The following is a 16,297-nucleotide window of genomic DNA, read 5'->3' on the forward strand; positions in this document are numbered from 1 at the left end:
CATTATTACCGTTCATCAAAAAATTGTTTCGCAAGATGCAGGAGGAAGACAATCTGGCCCATTTTACTTCATTCAAGCAGAGCTAAAGACCTTCACTTCCCCTCCCCAACACTTGCGCATTTTTATGTTCTTTACAAATATTTGGGCAGATGTGTGTTGGTCTTCAGATATTGGAACAGTTTGACTGTCCTTGCCATCCGCAATAAACATTGTGAAAGAATTCTAAAAGATCCAGTCTATGATTTCTCGATAAGCAATCTCGGGAACATGAAGCTGTTCAGGCCATCATGCCAATTCCAGCAATTAGATCTTTGCCAATCTATATCTTAACCTCTTCCACCTCCCTCAGTCCCGTTGTCTAACAAAAACTACCAAATGCAGTTCTGAAATTTTCAATTGACCTCCAACTTTTTTTGAAGGGGTGGGGGGGGAAGTTCTAGAATTCCACTACCTGTGTGTGAAGGTGTGCTTTCTGACATAACCCCGAATAGCCCAGCTCCAATTTTAAGGCCTCTTTAACTTTACGCCGTCTTACTCTGCACATTTCCCCACATTTTGGATGTAACTGACACACAGGCTTGGACTTTTCAAATTGGAATCCGGTCAGATGGGTACTGAGGATGGTGCAAGTTTAGGGAGAGGGTGACTCCTCTGTCCTGATGCCAGCACATCTGCCACAGTTAGGCTCATAACTACCGCAGCAGGGACCTTGCGTCAATTTCAATCCAGGCCACCTACTTGAAATGGGGGTGAGAGAGCAGAACAGTGATATCACCGTCACAGCAAAGGGTGAAGCAAAGGTCCAAGGGCCTGCAAAGTGCGTTCAGAATAAAAACATGTAAAAACAAGCAGCATCTTAATGCATAAAGCAAGACTATCCTTTAGCTTTTATGTGTTACGCTGCCTCCTTTGTAAAACTAAATGGCAGCAATGCATTAGTGCTCTTAATGCCCACTGTCGTCAAGGGATTGGGACAGGAAATATAATGGCTCATTTATTCCCATCAATAACTTTTCACATTCAGCCTCTGCCAATGCTCCTGGTGGAAAATCCAGAAGTAACAGTGGAACTGCTCCCTTAGGCTTTTCCCACTTGGGAACGCAAAATTTGGGAAAACCCAAAATTGCAGGGTTCTTTCCATCAGTAAAGCGGCAGCAGAGGCCTGGAATCTAGGTCACACATTAGCCAAGATAAATCTTGCCGCATTATTACATTTTGGGCATTGTCCAGAGTAAGATCAGAGGTCCAGTTCTGGGTTAAAAAGTAAACAACAGCAGTAACCTCTCCCAAGCCAATATGCCTAGCATTGTGGCACTAATCCCTAAAAACCAGCTGACTGGCTAGGGCATGTCGCCTGTATACCTGCCAGCTCATTCCTGAAGCAAGTGCCTAGGAGGAGAGTGGAAATGCTTCAGGGCTGCCCCTAAATTATCCCCAAAGAGGTCAAACATCCTTCGCTGACTCATGAGACCCCCTGGCTGGTGACTGACCAAAATGGAGAAAGCTCATTTGGGAAGGCACTTGCACAATGGAAACTTTGCTGGGAGTGTGCAGAAGCAATGTCAAGGCATCGGAGGGAATGCATAAAAATCTATAAACAACTCATCTACCCTAAGCCACTATGCACCACCTGCTCCATACGTGGCAGAGTCTGCAGATCATGCACAGGACGGATCAGCCATTTCACAATCAGCTGAACCAAGTGGAAACAAGTCATCCTCCATGCGGAGAGGCAGCTTAATGAGGAAAATCAAAACCACGGTTATACCAAGGGTACAGTTTCCCAAACTGGAGTTGCAGAGCATGTAGTATTTTATTCTGGCTGTCAGCATTCCGCACATGGAGAACATTTTCACCTGAGGCAGAAAAAGAAAAACAAAAAATCAGCCCTCGTCCATAAGAAAACAATCTGTCAGTTGTTACCTCCAACACAGAACAGGCTATTCTATCCAACTGCTCATACCAGCTTTGACAAAGGGTCATCGGACACAAAATGTTAGCTCTTTTCTCTCCCTACAGATGCTGCCAGACCTGCTGAGATTTTCCAGCATTTTCTCTTATTCAATATGTGCCTCCTCCATCAGCATCTCCTTTATCCTTTCCAATGTTTTAATCCAGTTTTGCCTCAAGTGCCTCCATGCCTCATTTACTCCCTGTGGTCATGAATTCTACATTCTAACCACTCTCCGCGTAAAGAAGTTCCTCCCGAATTCCGATTGGATTCATTAGCGACTGTGATGTTTATGGCCCCTAGTTTTGCTACTCTCACGTGGAAACATGGGCCCATATCGTCTATATCTCCGTTCCTTCGCTGTCGCTGGGTTAAAATCCTGGGGGGGGGGGGGTACCTCACCACAGGGACTGCGGTGGTACAAGGAGGTAGCTGAGCACCACTTTCTCGAGGGCAATGAGATGGGCAGAAAATGCTGGCTCACATCCCATGAACAGGTTTAAAAGAATCTTCCAGTCAGCAGCAATTAATGCCATGCAGAAAGGTCACACAAGCAGCCAATGGAAACTGTCCAGTTACTTGGCTTTTGGTGTTGGTGCTGGAGAGGAAACAGCCAATCTTCTTATTGAAGCATGGGAGCCTTATCCCTCTACCTCACCAAAACCCCAGTTTAACATCTTTTCCAATGCAGCATTCATCATTTCGAAGGATCATCCTCAATTATGTGTGCTCAATTTCCAGAGAGGATTTGAACAAAGATCTTCTGAGCAAAGCTGACATATGATGGGTTATTGAAATGTTTTTTAAAAATGAGTCATTTATTGCCAAAACATTAAATAAATTATAGAATGAGACATCTTTTCTTTTGGCAGAAGGCATGTTCCTTCAAGACATTGCTCCATGGGACTGTCCAATCGCATTGAACAGTTCTTCCGGATGGACTCCTTAATTGAAGCAACAAGGATACAAGGAGCATAAAGAGTCTGGGAATTCGATCCTGTTGCTGGTAGCAGGATGCATTCTCTCAAACATTACTTAAAGAAAACGTGCACAAGACATTGAATCACAGAGTGATACAACATCGGGCAAGGCCATTCTGTCCACCTCTGAAAGAACGGGGCAGCATGTTAGCACAATGGTTAGCACAGTTGCTTCACAGCACCAGGGTCCCAGGTTTGATTCCCAGCTTGGGCCATTGTCTGTGCGGAGTCTGCACGTTCTCCCTGTGTCTGCGTGGGATTCCTCCGGGTGCTCCAGTTTCCTCCCACAGTCTAAAGATGTGGTTAGTTGGACAGGCCACGCTAAATTACCCTTCGAGTCCAAAAAGGTTAGGTGGAGTTACTGGGTTACAGGCAAAGGTTGGAAGTGTAGCTTGAAATGGGTGCTCTTTCCTAGGGCCAGTGCAGACCCAATGGGTCGGATGGCCTCCTTCTGCACTGGAAAAGCTATGAACTACCCAATAGTTTCATTTCTCTGCTCTTTTCCAACAGCCTGAAGAACACAAGGAATAGAAGCTGGAACTGTCCACCCCACCCTTCAAACCTGACCTCCCATTCAACATGACCGTAGCTGATCTATGATTCTCAACTCCTTCTCTGTGCCATTTCTCCACAGCCTCTATTCCTTCATCTTTCAAGGTTCCTCTCCTTTTGAGTATATGTACAATTGCCAGTTATTATTGAATCTATCTGCACTTCCCCTTCTGCCAGTGGAAATCGTTATTCCTTTTTCTGCATCAAAATCCTCCCGCGCTCCTCCCGCGCCCCCCCCCCATCACATTTCTAAATTAGAAATTCACCTGCCATGTGCCAGCCTACAGTATTTCTCCCTCCTTCTCACTGTTCAATATATTTCCTATATTGGGTCTTCTGCAAAGTTTGAAATTATGTTCTATATGGCCAATTCCAGATTATTAATAGTGGTATATATCAAAAAGAACAATACCAGCCCTTGGGGAATACCAATGCGTATTTCCCTCCCGTCTGAAAAGTTAATTTATCATGGCCAATCCACCTAACCTGCACATCTTTGGACTGTGGGAGTAAACCGGAGCACCCGGAGGAAACCCACGCAGACATGGGGATAAAGTACAAACTCCACACAGACACTCACCCCAAGGATGGACTTGAACCTGGGTCCCAGGTGCTGTGAGGCAACAGTGCTAACCCAGGTCCCTGGGGGTGTGAGACAGTAGTGCTAACCCAAGCCCCTGGCGGTGAGGCAGCAGTGCTAACCACGGTGCCACCGTGCCAACCTGGGTCCCTGGCGCTGTGGGACAGCAGTGCTAACCACTGTGCCAACCTGGGTCCCTGGCGCTGAGAGACAGCAGTGCTAACCACTGTGCCAACCTGGGTCCCTGGCGCTGAGAGACAGCAGTGCTAACGACTGTGCCAACCTGGGTCCCTGGCGCTGAGAGACAGCAGTGCTAACCACTGTGCCGTGGTACTTTGGCTGAAACGCCCTTTATACGGCTTAAATCTTCTTACTTCAAAGAACTCAGCCAAGTTAGTCAAACACAATTTGCGTTTAACAAATCTTTGCTGGATTTTATTATTTACCTGTACCTTTCCTAAAACCAATGAATTTTGTCCTGTACTATGGTCTCTAAAGGTCCCTCACCACAGATGTTAGGATGACTGGACTGTAGGTACCTGGTTTAATATTTATAATCCTTCAATCTCTGGCACACTCCCAAAACTAAGCAGATTTAAAATTTATGACCAGAACTGCCTTAATTTCTTCCTTTAGCTGAAGGGAGGAAGTTGTGTCAGAGAGGTAACGTCACTGGATGAATAATTCAAAGGTCCAGGCTAACCCTCTGGAGATATGGGTTCAAATCCCACCATGGCAGCTGGTGGAACTTGAATAATATTAATAAAAATCTGTAATTAAAAAATATTGTCTCCATGATTGTCATAAAAAACTCATCTGATTCACTAACGCTGGTTTAGCTCAGTGGGCTAGACAGCTGGTTTGTGATGCAGAACAAGGCCAGCAGCGTGTTCAATTCCCGTACCAGCTTACCCGAACAGGCGCCGGAATGTGGCAACTAGGGGCATTTCACAGTAACTTCATACCTGTGACAATAAAAGATTATTATTATTAACGTCCTTTAGGGAAGGAAATCCTACCTTGTCTGGCCAACACGTGACTCCAGACCCACAGCAATGTGTCTGACTCTTAACTGCCTTCTGAAAAGGCCTAGCAAGCCACTCAGTAGAAGGGAAACTAGGGATGGGTAACAAATGCCGTCCTTGCCAGAGACACCCTAAGTTACGGGGTTACGAGAATGGGGGTAAGTGGGAATGGGTGGAGTGCTCATTTGAAGGGTCGGTGCAGACTCGGTGGGCTGAATGGCCTCCTTCTATACTGTAGGGATTCTATGATTCGCCTCACCCTCTTTAGTGAAGGCAGATGCAATGTACTCGGAGTATTCCAGCCATAGTCTCTGCCTCAATAAGACAATCTCTTATCAGATCCTTAATCGATCCTGCCCATCCTTCTCGACTATCCTTTTACTAAGTATATAGAGGAGACTCTGGGCTCCCCTTTATGTTGGCCTCGTCTATTCTCATTCATATAATCAATTAAAAAAGCAGCCGATACACAGCCTCTCAAGCTTGTTCTGCCATTCAATAAGATATCAACTGAAATATGAAGTGTTGCCTCAACTCCTTTCCCACCATATCCCTTAATTACCTGCCTACCCTCAAACCTATTGCTCTGAGTCCTGAACATACTCAGCAACAGCCACAATTCTCCGGGGTGGAGAATTTCAAAGATTCACAATCCTCTGTGTGAACAAATTTATCTTAAAATTATTCACTTTGATGAAGGCTTTCCTGGATCTAGCAGCTGCCAGCAGTTTGAGAACAGTACTGGGCTTGAATGCAATAGTTTGCCCTCTTGAGTTCCTGCCAACTACTGGAGTTTGTTTGAAGCTGATGGTGCCATTCTGTGGGAGTCTGATCCCCAGCAAATATAATAAAGAGGGAAGAGGAGAATAAAAGTGAAGATGCCGGTTACAGAACTGAAGCTGGCAGTGCTGGATACCGATCACAAATATCTAAATTGTTCAGTTGCCAGCACTTTAGTCTGAGCCAGAAAGGTTCGAGCTCCATTCAAGTATAACACGAGCGTAATGTCAATGCTGAATGAAAAGTTAAATCTGCCTGTTCCATCCAATAAGATGCTCTACATGCAAGTTCCCCCTCTCTCTCTACTGCCCAAGGCAAAGAGCGCACACATTCAGGTTGAGTTGTTCTGTGCCAGATTTTACCTGTTTCTCTTCCAGTTTGGCGTGTTCCCAGGTTGATGACAGGTGTGCCAAACGCACCTGCTTCCCGCACCCCACAACTACTGTTACCGATCATTAAACCAGCGTGTGCAACCATCTGGATAAATTGTTCAAAGGGGATATGCTTCACTGCCCGGAAATTTGGATTCTGTTCAATTCCTTTCTTCCGCATCACTCGCACCATTTCTTTACTTCCTACAAGTGGAAATCACAATTGACAAATCAGCTAGAAGCTAACAACATAAATAATAAACAAATTTATAATTCAACGTCAGTGTTAAATTTTCAGATTGTGATCTAATGGCGTGCTTACTGAAAGCAAATTCATAATTAATGAAAATGATAAAATTAACTATTCACAGATAATTCTTAGGTTTCAAAATGGACAGGTAACTTACGAAAAGATACAAAACTAAAATTCCACTTGAGGGGCAAATAATTCAAGGATTTAGTATTCATGTCCTGAAACAAGGTGTCAATGTAACTTGTACACTGAAACAAATCTGCAAGTATGCTATTTAGCAATCCTGACAAATGATTTAGCAAGCAGTTAGACAAAGTGGTCGGAAAAATATTTCTCTTTCCGTTGTCCAGGCAGATTGAAATCAATCGGAAGATTGTAAGTTTACATTTCTTATGTTGTAATTGTTTGGGATGTGGTTGGAGGCAGGATGAATGCTTTACAGTTCAAAGAATAAGCTGGAGTATTACTTATTGTCCAAATTCCTCTATTCCACTAAAGAGGCTGTTTCTTCTGCCACCTTGTCTCTTCCCTCTGGAATTCTTTCCCTTGGCATCTCTGCCTTATCACATCCCTTCCTTCCTCAAATCAGAACCTAGAGATCCTCCTCTTTGTGTCTGACGGCTCTGAATACTTTTTCTTTCCATGCTCCCTGTAATAACCCTCACGGCACCCACGGAACGACCCGATTGATTTCACTGTGGGACTCTTGGAACACAAGCTACCCGGTGATGGGTGGGGACAAGCACCGCACTGTGGGAGGGTCAGTACTGAGGGAGTGCCGCACTCATCAGCGGAGCTCTTAGAATTGACCTTTAAAAACCGGCCCAGACTGGGACCAGAATTATCGGTAATTCTGTTTATAAAAAATGAGTGAGATGAGGATTTTGATGGAGCAGCCTACAGAAGAACACTGATGGCTATGAAGACTTGACAGAATCCTGCAGTTGTCAAAGAGTATGGGGAGCAGCAACTTGTGAAAGAGTTTTGGGCAGAGCTTGGAGCAATCCTTTCCACCATTGAGGTGGTTGCCAACTCCCTTCACACACTTGTGGATCCAACCATGATGTAGTGTCTGATGGTGGACATCATCCTTTCCATTCCAGCATAAACAGCAGCCAGCTAACACGCGAGTGCTGCAGAGGAAGCTCACATTGCTCTTTTAAAAGTTCAGCTTGCTAACATGGCAGCTCAGACTGCTGACAACATGACTGTGGATTACACAGCTGTTCAACAACCTGACCTCCAACACAGGTGCCATCATTGAAGAACAGCAATGGCTCCTTGGAGCACAAACCTGCTGTTCTCTCTCTGGAAGAAGCATTCTTCCTCCCACCTCTATCACCCCATCAATGCCTTTGCTGTGCCAGCCAGCCATCCACCTGCTGCTACCCATGCAGAGGTAATGTACTCCAAAGCCAGGACTTCTTAAACAAATAGAACCATTCTTCAGACAGTAATGAATACATTGGATAGAAAAAAAAAAGAAAAAAAAAAGAAAAAAAAAAAAAAATGAATACATTGGATAGACCACCAGCGACACAGTGAAAGCCAAGGTTGCTCTAATGTTGTAAGAGGACAGTTTATAAATTTTCAACTATTGAAGAGCAAAGTGGTGAACATTTGATTGTAAACTGGCGTGCTGTAAGAGAGCCACTTCTAGACCAGTCTAATCTTAGACTGGGCATTCCAGATTATTATATCAATCACTTTATATTGATGGTTCCCGATCTGTCTCCCACCACTTGGAAGAGTTCCTCCACGTCCACTCTGTCCAAACCCCTCATGATCTCCTGATTCATAGAATAATAGAATTTATTTCAGTGCAGAAGGAGGCCATTCGGCCCATCGAGTCTGCACTGGCCCTTGGAAAGAGCACTCCACCCAAGCCCACATCTTCAACCTATCCCTGTAACCCCACCTAACCTTTTTTGGACACTAAGGGCAATTGATCATGGCCAATTGACCTAAGCTGCACATCTTTGGACTGTGAAGGGGAAACTGGAGCACCCGGAGGAAACCCACGCACACACGGGGAGAATGTGCAGACTCCACACAGACAGTGACCCAAGCCGGGAATTGAACCTGAACCCTGAAGCTGTGAAGCAACAGTGCTAATCACTGTGCTACCGTGCTGCCCACCTTTCTGAACACCATTGTCAAATTTCCTCTCAACTTTCCTTTCTCAAAGGAGAACAATCTCATATTTGCCAATCTATCTCCCAAACTGAAGTCTTTCATCCCCAGAACTATTTCTGTTAATCTTTTCTGTATCCTTGCCAATGTCTTCACATCCTTCAGAACCAGACACAATACTTCAGCTGAAGCTGTATCAAACCTTGCTGTATTTGCATCAAAACATTTAAATCAAATAAGCTAAACACAATTTACTCTTAAAAAATCATGGCATGGCTTTCCTTAATTAATCCACATTTGTCTAAGACTATCATTTCTAAAAGCTTTCCCACCACAAAGGCAAAATTAATGGCCCCTAGTTGTGGGGCTGATTCTTACACCCTTTTCTGAAAAGCATGTAACATTGGCAATTCTCCAGTCCCCTGTATCTAAGGTGGATTGGAAGATTATGGCTAATATCGCTGCAACTTCTAACTTTACTTGCCCAGCATCCTCAGATGCATTTGACACAGCCCTGGTGCCTGTAAACATACAGTCGGGCTTTCTAATATCTTCTCTTTGTCTATTTTCATCTCTATTTTTGGATTAGAAGCAACCACGCTCTCAGGGGAATATAAATTCCTCAAGGAGTAACCTTTTTTCCCCCCACATGTACACAAACAGGTGAAGCAGTGTTGGGTATTACTGTCTGCACAGTCAATGAATTGCATTAAAAGTGTCGCAAAAAGTGGATGATGTGAAATTTAAATACATCACCCTCATATTGCATTGGCATTGGGTGGCCAGATTGTCGTTTTGAATTATTTCAAATGATCACCGCACCGTTATGAAATAAAATTAGGAAATTAAACAAGATTTTGTCTCTTTGAAGTTTTAAAAAATAAATTTAGAGTACCCAATTTTTTTTTTCCCAATTAAGGGGCAATTTAGCATGGCCAATCCACCTAACCTGCACATCTTTGGGTTGTAGGAGTGAAACCCACACAGACACGGGGAGACTGTGCAAACTCCACAGGGACAGCGACTCAGGGTTGGGATTCGAACCCGGGTTCTCAGCGCCGCAGTCCCAGTGCTAACCACTGTGTTACATGCTGCCCTTGAAGTTTGGTTTTGATTTTGCGTAGCGAGTGGGGGATAAATAATGTGCCCTCCACCCCCTCCCATGACTTTACATACAATTTCAAGTTGACATGGAATTGTATTGAACTACATAAAAGTGATACTTTTTACATATACGTCATTACTGATTAGTTGCACCACTCTTCACTGTCAAATACAAGATGAAATTCAATAGTTGGCACTGACAAGAATTCACAAACTCTAAAACTGGCTGTACATGCACAAATAGAATCCTACAATATCGCACTCCACCCACTTCAAAAATCAAGACCAAACATTGAACAGGTAAGTTCTCATTTCACCTTCTGATTTTAGCCAATTCAAAAGCACATCAGATTCTGCCCAACAGTTCCCAACATAGCAGCTGCCGAGTTTTAAATGATGTACACATTCAAACACTTTCTGCCCACCTGCATCAATGTTCGGAAACAGAATCAAGGTGCGTTTGCTGAATGTTATTAGAGCATCGAGTGTAAGCTCAAACATTTTAACGGAATGTTTAATGTTGGTGGTAACTGGATGCTGCAAAGCCACAATGTACTCTCGAGGTTCCACATCTTTGCCTATAAAAAGAGGACAAATGCATAACGTAGGAACATAGGAAAGAGGAGTGTGCATTCAGCCCTTTCAGCCTGTCTACCATTCAACATGATCATGGCTGATCATCTACCTCTTGCACCATTTTTCCCACTATCCCCATATCCCTATGTCATTAGTATCCAGAAATTTATCAATTTTGGTCTTGAACATGCTCAATAATAGATTCCACAGCCTCTGGGGTAGACTCACACATGAAGAAACCCCTCCTCGGCTCAGTCCTAAATGGCCTGTCTCTTATTGTGAGACTGTCGCCTGTTTCTGGACACTCAGCCAGGGGAAACATCCACATCTACCCCATCACACCCTGGAAGAGCTTTGAAAGTTTCAATTAGATCAACTCCCATTCTTTGAAACCATAAAAACAAAATTCATCTCAAAACAGGACAGATGAAGTATTTGAAATTGTGTTGGTACATTATACAATTTTCTAAAACAATTGCAGGGCACTACTAAATATTTCATACATTGGGGAAAAATATCAACAGCAATTATTGCTCATTTAATCATTTTCAAAAGTTTTAGAAACATTGAACAAGGTTTCTGCCTCAGCCCTGTGGTAAATCATGGGGTGGGGAGAATGGGAACCAGAGTCTGTATCAAACACTAAAACATCAGTTATTTGTACTCACTTAGCCAAGTCTGCAAAATGCTCAGATAATCCTTGGATCCTGCTGTGAGCAATTTGTCATAAGATGGACAGCCAGACAACAGGATTCGATTGTGATCCTCACACATGGCTATCAGATGTTGCTCAGCACCACGAGTGCAGCACACATGATAATGGGCCAATTTGGTGATGGCGTGTCGGATTGAGTCGTCGATGGTACCACTGACTTCACCACCTTCCATGTGCAGAATCCGAATATTCATCAATGCAGCCGAGGTCGCGACTGCCAACGCATCAAACCGGTCTCCATGGACAATCATGAGATCTGGCTTCAAACGGTTGAGCACATCAGGTAATTTCACCAAAGCAAGACCGACTGACTCGACCATGGCTGCTTCATCCTCACCTCGAACTATTGTATGCAAACGTGTGTTAATATCAAAATCATCTTGTTCAATCATTCGATATGTATTTCTGAAAGAAAAAGGAGTTCTCGTTACCAACAAAGAATCAAGCGAATTATAAATAACCTTTATTGTCACAAGTAGGCTTTCATTAACACGGCAATTAAGTTATTGTGAAAAGCTCATAGTCGCCACATTCCGGCGCCTGTTCGGGTATACGGAGGGAGAATTCAGAATTCTCAGCTGGTACGGGAAAAGAATCTACGCTGCTGGCCTTGTTCTGCATCACAAATCAGCTGTCTAGCCCACTGAGCTAAACCAGCTCCGCTTGTACTTTTAAAATAAATAAATTTATAGTTCCCAATTATCTGTTTCTGATTAAGGGGCAATTTAGAATGGCCAATCCACCTAGCCTGCACATCTTTGGGTTGTGGGGGTGAAACCCATTCCACACAGACAGTGATCTGGGTCCGGGATCGAACCAATGTCCTCAGCGTCGTAGGCAGCAGTGCTAACCACTGTGCCACCATGTCACCCCCCCCCCCCCCTCCCCCCAATGGCCTTTTTATTGAATTCTGAAAACAAGAACAAAAATATCAATCTAGAAAGAAGCCTAGTAATACTCTTGGGTATTAAAAATAGAAAGTAAAATGTTTATTAACAAGGAGAGAAAACTTAAGCACACAAGATTACAATTATACGGTTAACATTAGTCTCACAAAACATTCCTCCCAACTTGGTCGGGCCCACAAGCAATGCTCCCTTATAGATATTTAACTATAAAAATCCAGTAATATCACACAAAACAAATCTACTGTTGAACTGAAAATCGAGTATTTTTTTATTTTTATTTATAATCTTTATTATCACAAGTAGGCTTACATTAACACTGCACTGAAGTTAATGTGAAAAGCCCCTAGTCGCCACATTCCGGCGCCTGTTCGGGTACACGGAGGGAGAATTCACAATGTCCAAATTACCCAACAGCACATCTTTTGGGACTGTGGGAGGAAACCAGAGCACCCGGAGGAAACCCACGCAGACATGGGGAGAATGTGCAGACTCCGCACAGACGGTGACCCAAGCCGGGAATCAAACCTGGGACGCTGGCACTGTGAAGCAACAGTGCTAACCACCGTGATTCCCATTATCAATTAATGGTTCGATTTTTGTAATTGATAACAGTTCAATATGCTTACCCATAGTCATCAATTAAATGAGATCCTAGAACAACCACTTTCAGATCAAAAACATCAGGTTGTTCCTTGATGCCAAACATAATGGGAGCGAGTTTAGAATAATCGGCACGGTTACAGGTGGCAACACAGATTCGCAGCTTCTTCCTGTTCTTATTCTTCTCCATGATTTCCTGATTTCCAATATCTTTATGGATCAATTCCTGATAATAAACAGAAATGGAATTTAGCTAAATCTGCAGTGCTGTCAAAAATTATTGAATGTAGAATGTTTTCAGATATTCCTCCATGTATTAAACAGGCTAAAAACAATGTAACAGTAAAGAATAAATGTGCAGACCTTAATACTGAGAGGAGAAGACAACCACATTTTATTATGCAAAGGCAAAATATACTGAACAATCTCACCAGGTCTGACAGCGTCTGTGGAGAGAGAAGGGAGCTAACATTTCGAGTCTGGATGACTCTTTGTCAAGGATATTATTAGTGTTCTCTTAAGCCAGTACTGGCATTAGTTATGGAGCAAAGTTGTTTTTTAATCTGTCCAATTAAGGGAGTCTCTTGCATCCTGACCCCACCCTGGGTAGCATGTCCCCCCCCCCCCCCCCCCAATCCTGGGGTCCCCCCCCCAATCCTGGGGTTCCCCCCCAAAAACCATGTCTCCTTCCGTCCGGGAACTTTCCCTAACAATGAGTCAGAGTACAGGAGGGAGATAGAGAACCTGGTGGAGTGGTGTAACGACAGCAATCCCTCCCTCAACGTTAGCAAAACTAAAGAGCTGGTCATTGACTTCAGGAAGCAAAGTACTGTACACACCCCTGTCAGCATCAACGGGGCCGAGTTGGAGATGGTTGACAGCTCCAAATTCCTAGGTGTGCACATCACCAACAATCTGTCCTGGTCCACTCAAGTGGACGCTACAACCAAGAAAGCACAACAGCGCCGATACTTCCTCAGGAAACTACGGAAATTCGGCATGTCCACATTAACTATCACCAACTTTTACAGATGCACCATAGAAAGCATCCTATCCGGCTGCATCACAGGCTGGTATGGCAACTGCTTGGCCCAGGACTGTAAGAAACTACAGAGAGTCGTGAAGACCACCCAGTCCATTACCCAAACCCGCCTCCCATCCATTGACTCTGTCTGTACCTCCCGCTGCCTGGGGAAAGCGGGCAGCATAATCAAAGACCCCTCCCACCCAGCTTATTCACTCTTCTGACTTCTTCTATCAGGCAGGAAATACAAAATTCTGAGAACACGCACGAACAGATTCAAAATCAGCTTCTTCCCCGCTGTCACCAGGCTCCTGAATGACCCTCTTATGGACTGAACTGATCTCTCCACACATCTTCTCTACTGATTAGTACTACACTCCGTATGCATCACCCGATGCCTGTGTCTATGTATTTACATTGTGTATTTTATGTTTGCCCTGTGTATTTTGTTTTTAATGTACGGAATGATCTGTCTGAACTGTACGCAGAACAATACTGTACCCCGATACATGTGACAATAAACCAATCCAATCAAAACCCATCTGATTCACTAATGTCCTTTTAGGGAAGGAAATCTGTCATCCTTATCTGGTCTGACCTACATGTGACTCCAGATCCACAACAATGTGGTTGACTTTTAAGTGCCCTCCGGCAATAAATGCTGGCCCAGCCAGCGATGTCCACAACCCATGAACAAATTTTTTTAAAAACCTAACAATTAAACAATTCTCAACAATAAATGGAATTCCTTTTTACTACTAACATATACCTTCTCAGTCTCCAATTAAGCAAAACCATTCCAGGTCAAAAGTCACTTATAAATAAAGTTAGAAATCTTATATAGAGATATCTGGAAAAACAGCTTGATGAGAGAGCGATCCTTTGAGGAAACAGCCTGCAGATCCTTCCGTCTGTGTTGGACTGTTGCTCAACCTGACAGCACTTGGCAAAATGTATTGGGACAGCAGGGTGGTTAGCACTGCTGCCTCACAGCGCCGGAGACCCAGCTTCGATTCTGCATTGGAAGATTGTGTGGAGTTTGTATGTTCTCCCCGTCCCTCTGTCGTTTTCCTCATGGTGCTTTAGTTTCCTCCAACAGTTCAAAGATGTGCAGGTTAGGTGGATTGGCCATGTTAAATTACCCCTTAAGTGTCCAGATGTGTGGGCGGCACGGTGAGGTTCCAGATTCAATCCTGACCCCGGGTCACTGTCCGTATGGAGTTTGCACATTCTCCCAGTGTGCGCGTGGGTCTCACCCCCACAACCCAAAATGTGCAGGGTAGGTGAATCGACCATACTAAATTGTCCCTTAATTGGAAAAAGTAATTGGATACTATAAATGTATTTGTGTCCAGATGTGTGCAGGTTAGGTTATGGAGGATAGGACTGGGTGGGGTGCTCTTAATAATAATCTTTATTAGTGTCACAAGTAGGCTTACATTAAAACTGCAATGAAGTTACTGTGAAAAGCCCCTAGTTGCCACATTTGGGCGCCTGGTCGGATACACCGAGGGAGAATTCAGAATGTCCAATTTACCTAACAAGCACGTCTTTCGGGACTTGCGGGAGAAAACCGGAGCACCCGGAGGAAACCCACGCAGCCATGGGGAGAAGGTGCAGACTTTGCACAGACAGTGACCCAAGCCGGGAATCAAACCCAAATCCCTGGCGCTGTGAAGCAACCGTGCGAACCACTTGTGGCACTTTTGGTGGGTTGGTGCAAACCTGATGGGCTGAATGGCATCTTTCTTACTATGGGGGTTCTATGATTCTATTAAATGAATGTTTCAAATTATCTATTGCCCAGGGAATCTCTAGAAATTATAACTTTCTCTTTGCAAAAGCATACATGGTTGGAATGAATGATGATCTCACTTTTACGACATCTTACTGCACCTTTTGTAGACACAGAGTTTGGATACCCGATTCTTTAATCAAATTACTGCAACGGATATAAAATACAACATACCAAACTTTCCTACAGTCATCACATCAACTCAAATAAGACATGATTAATTAATAATCTCTTTGTAAAAGATCCTCTGGAAAGATTGATCAGAACCTGAGAATTGCACAGTTTGATGAGAAACCTGGGTCCGAAACTAGCGTCTTAAACTTAAATAATGGCAATAAAAAAGGTGTGAAGATACAGCTGGTTAAAGTATACCAGCAGAATAGATATATTATCACAGATAAGCAGCTATGGCAGGTATTTCGGAGAAATTTCATAACTCTCAGCAAAGCTATATTCCATCGGGGAAAACAACCCGAGGAGAAGGATGTATCGCCCATGGCTGATTAAGGAACATAAAGGTGACATTGAACTGTAAAACAAATTGCACAATGCTGTGAACATTAATGGCAGGCCAGAAGTTTAGGAACATTTTAACCAGGAAAGGCTGACTAAAAAAATAAATAGGGAGAAAAGAGATTAAGACTTAGCATGAATCATAAACAGTGCACAAGGTATACTCCAAGCATATCAAATAGACAAGGTGAGCTATGCTAAAGTAAACATTGATTTAAAAAAATTAGAGGGATCTAACTGAAACATAAAGTTAGTGAGAAGGCTGAGGGGGGGGGGGGGGGAAGAGGGCTGGGGGGGGTGGGGGGTGGGGTGGGGGTGGGGGGGTTGGGGGGTGAGGGGGGGGTTAGTGTGGAGGTTCTAGGGGGGGTGGGAGGGTAGTGTGGGGTGGGGAGGGTAGGTGGGTGGGGGAGGGTGGGGTGGTAGTGTGGGGTAGGGGG

At 44.0% G+C, this 16,297-nt stretch overlaps 1 protein-coding gene across 1 annotated transcript in view; it reads right to left on the reverse strand.

The window, feature by feature from the left end:
- Window positions 1-13,044, reverse strand: part of gne (glucosamine (UDP-N-acetyl)-2-epimerase/N-acetylmannosamine kinase) — a 48,844-nt gene extending 35,800 nt beyond the window's left edge. The window contains exons 1-6 of the mRNA XM_038792907.1: window positions 12,892-13,044; window positions 12,555-12,754; window positions 10,974-11,425; window positions 10,155-10,307; window positions 6,231-6,443; window positions 1,769-1,856 (exon numbers count right to left, since the gene is read on the reverse strand). Of these exons, the coding sequence (XP_038648835.1) occupies window positions 1,769-1,856; window positions 6,231-6,443; window positions 10,155-10,307; window positions 10,974-11,425; window positions 12,555-12,754; window positions 12,892-12,921 (1,136 nt within the window). The 5' untranslated portion in view covers window positions 12,922-13,044. The remainder of the gene's footprint in view (window positions 1-1,768; window positions 1,857-6,230; window positions 6,444-10,154; window positions 10,308-10,973; window positions 11,426-12,554; window positions 12,755-12,891) is intronic.
- Window positions 13,045-16,297: the final 3,253 nt, after the last annotated feature.

The sequence above is a fragment of the Scyliorhinus canicula genome, chromosome 3 (genome assembly GCF_902713615.1).
Source record: "Scyliorhinus canicula chromosome 3, sScyCan1.1, whole genome shotgun sequence".
Taxonomy (NCBI): domain Eukaryota; kingdom Metazoa; phylum Chordata; class Chondrichthyes; order Carcharhiniformes; family Scyliorhinidae; genus Scyliorhinus; species Scyliorhinus canicula.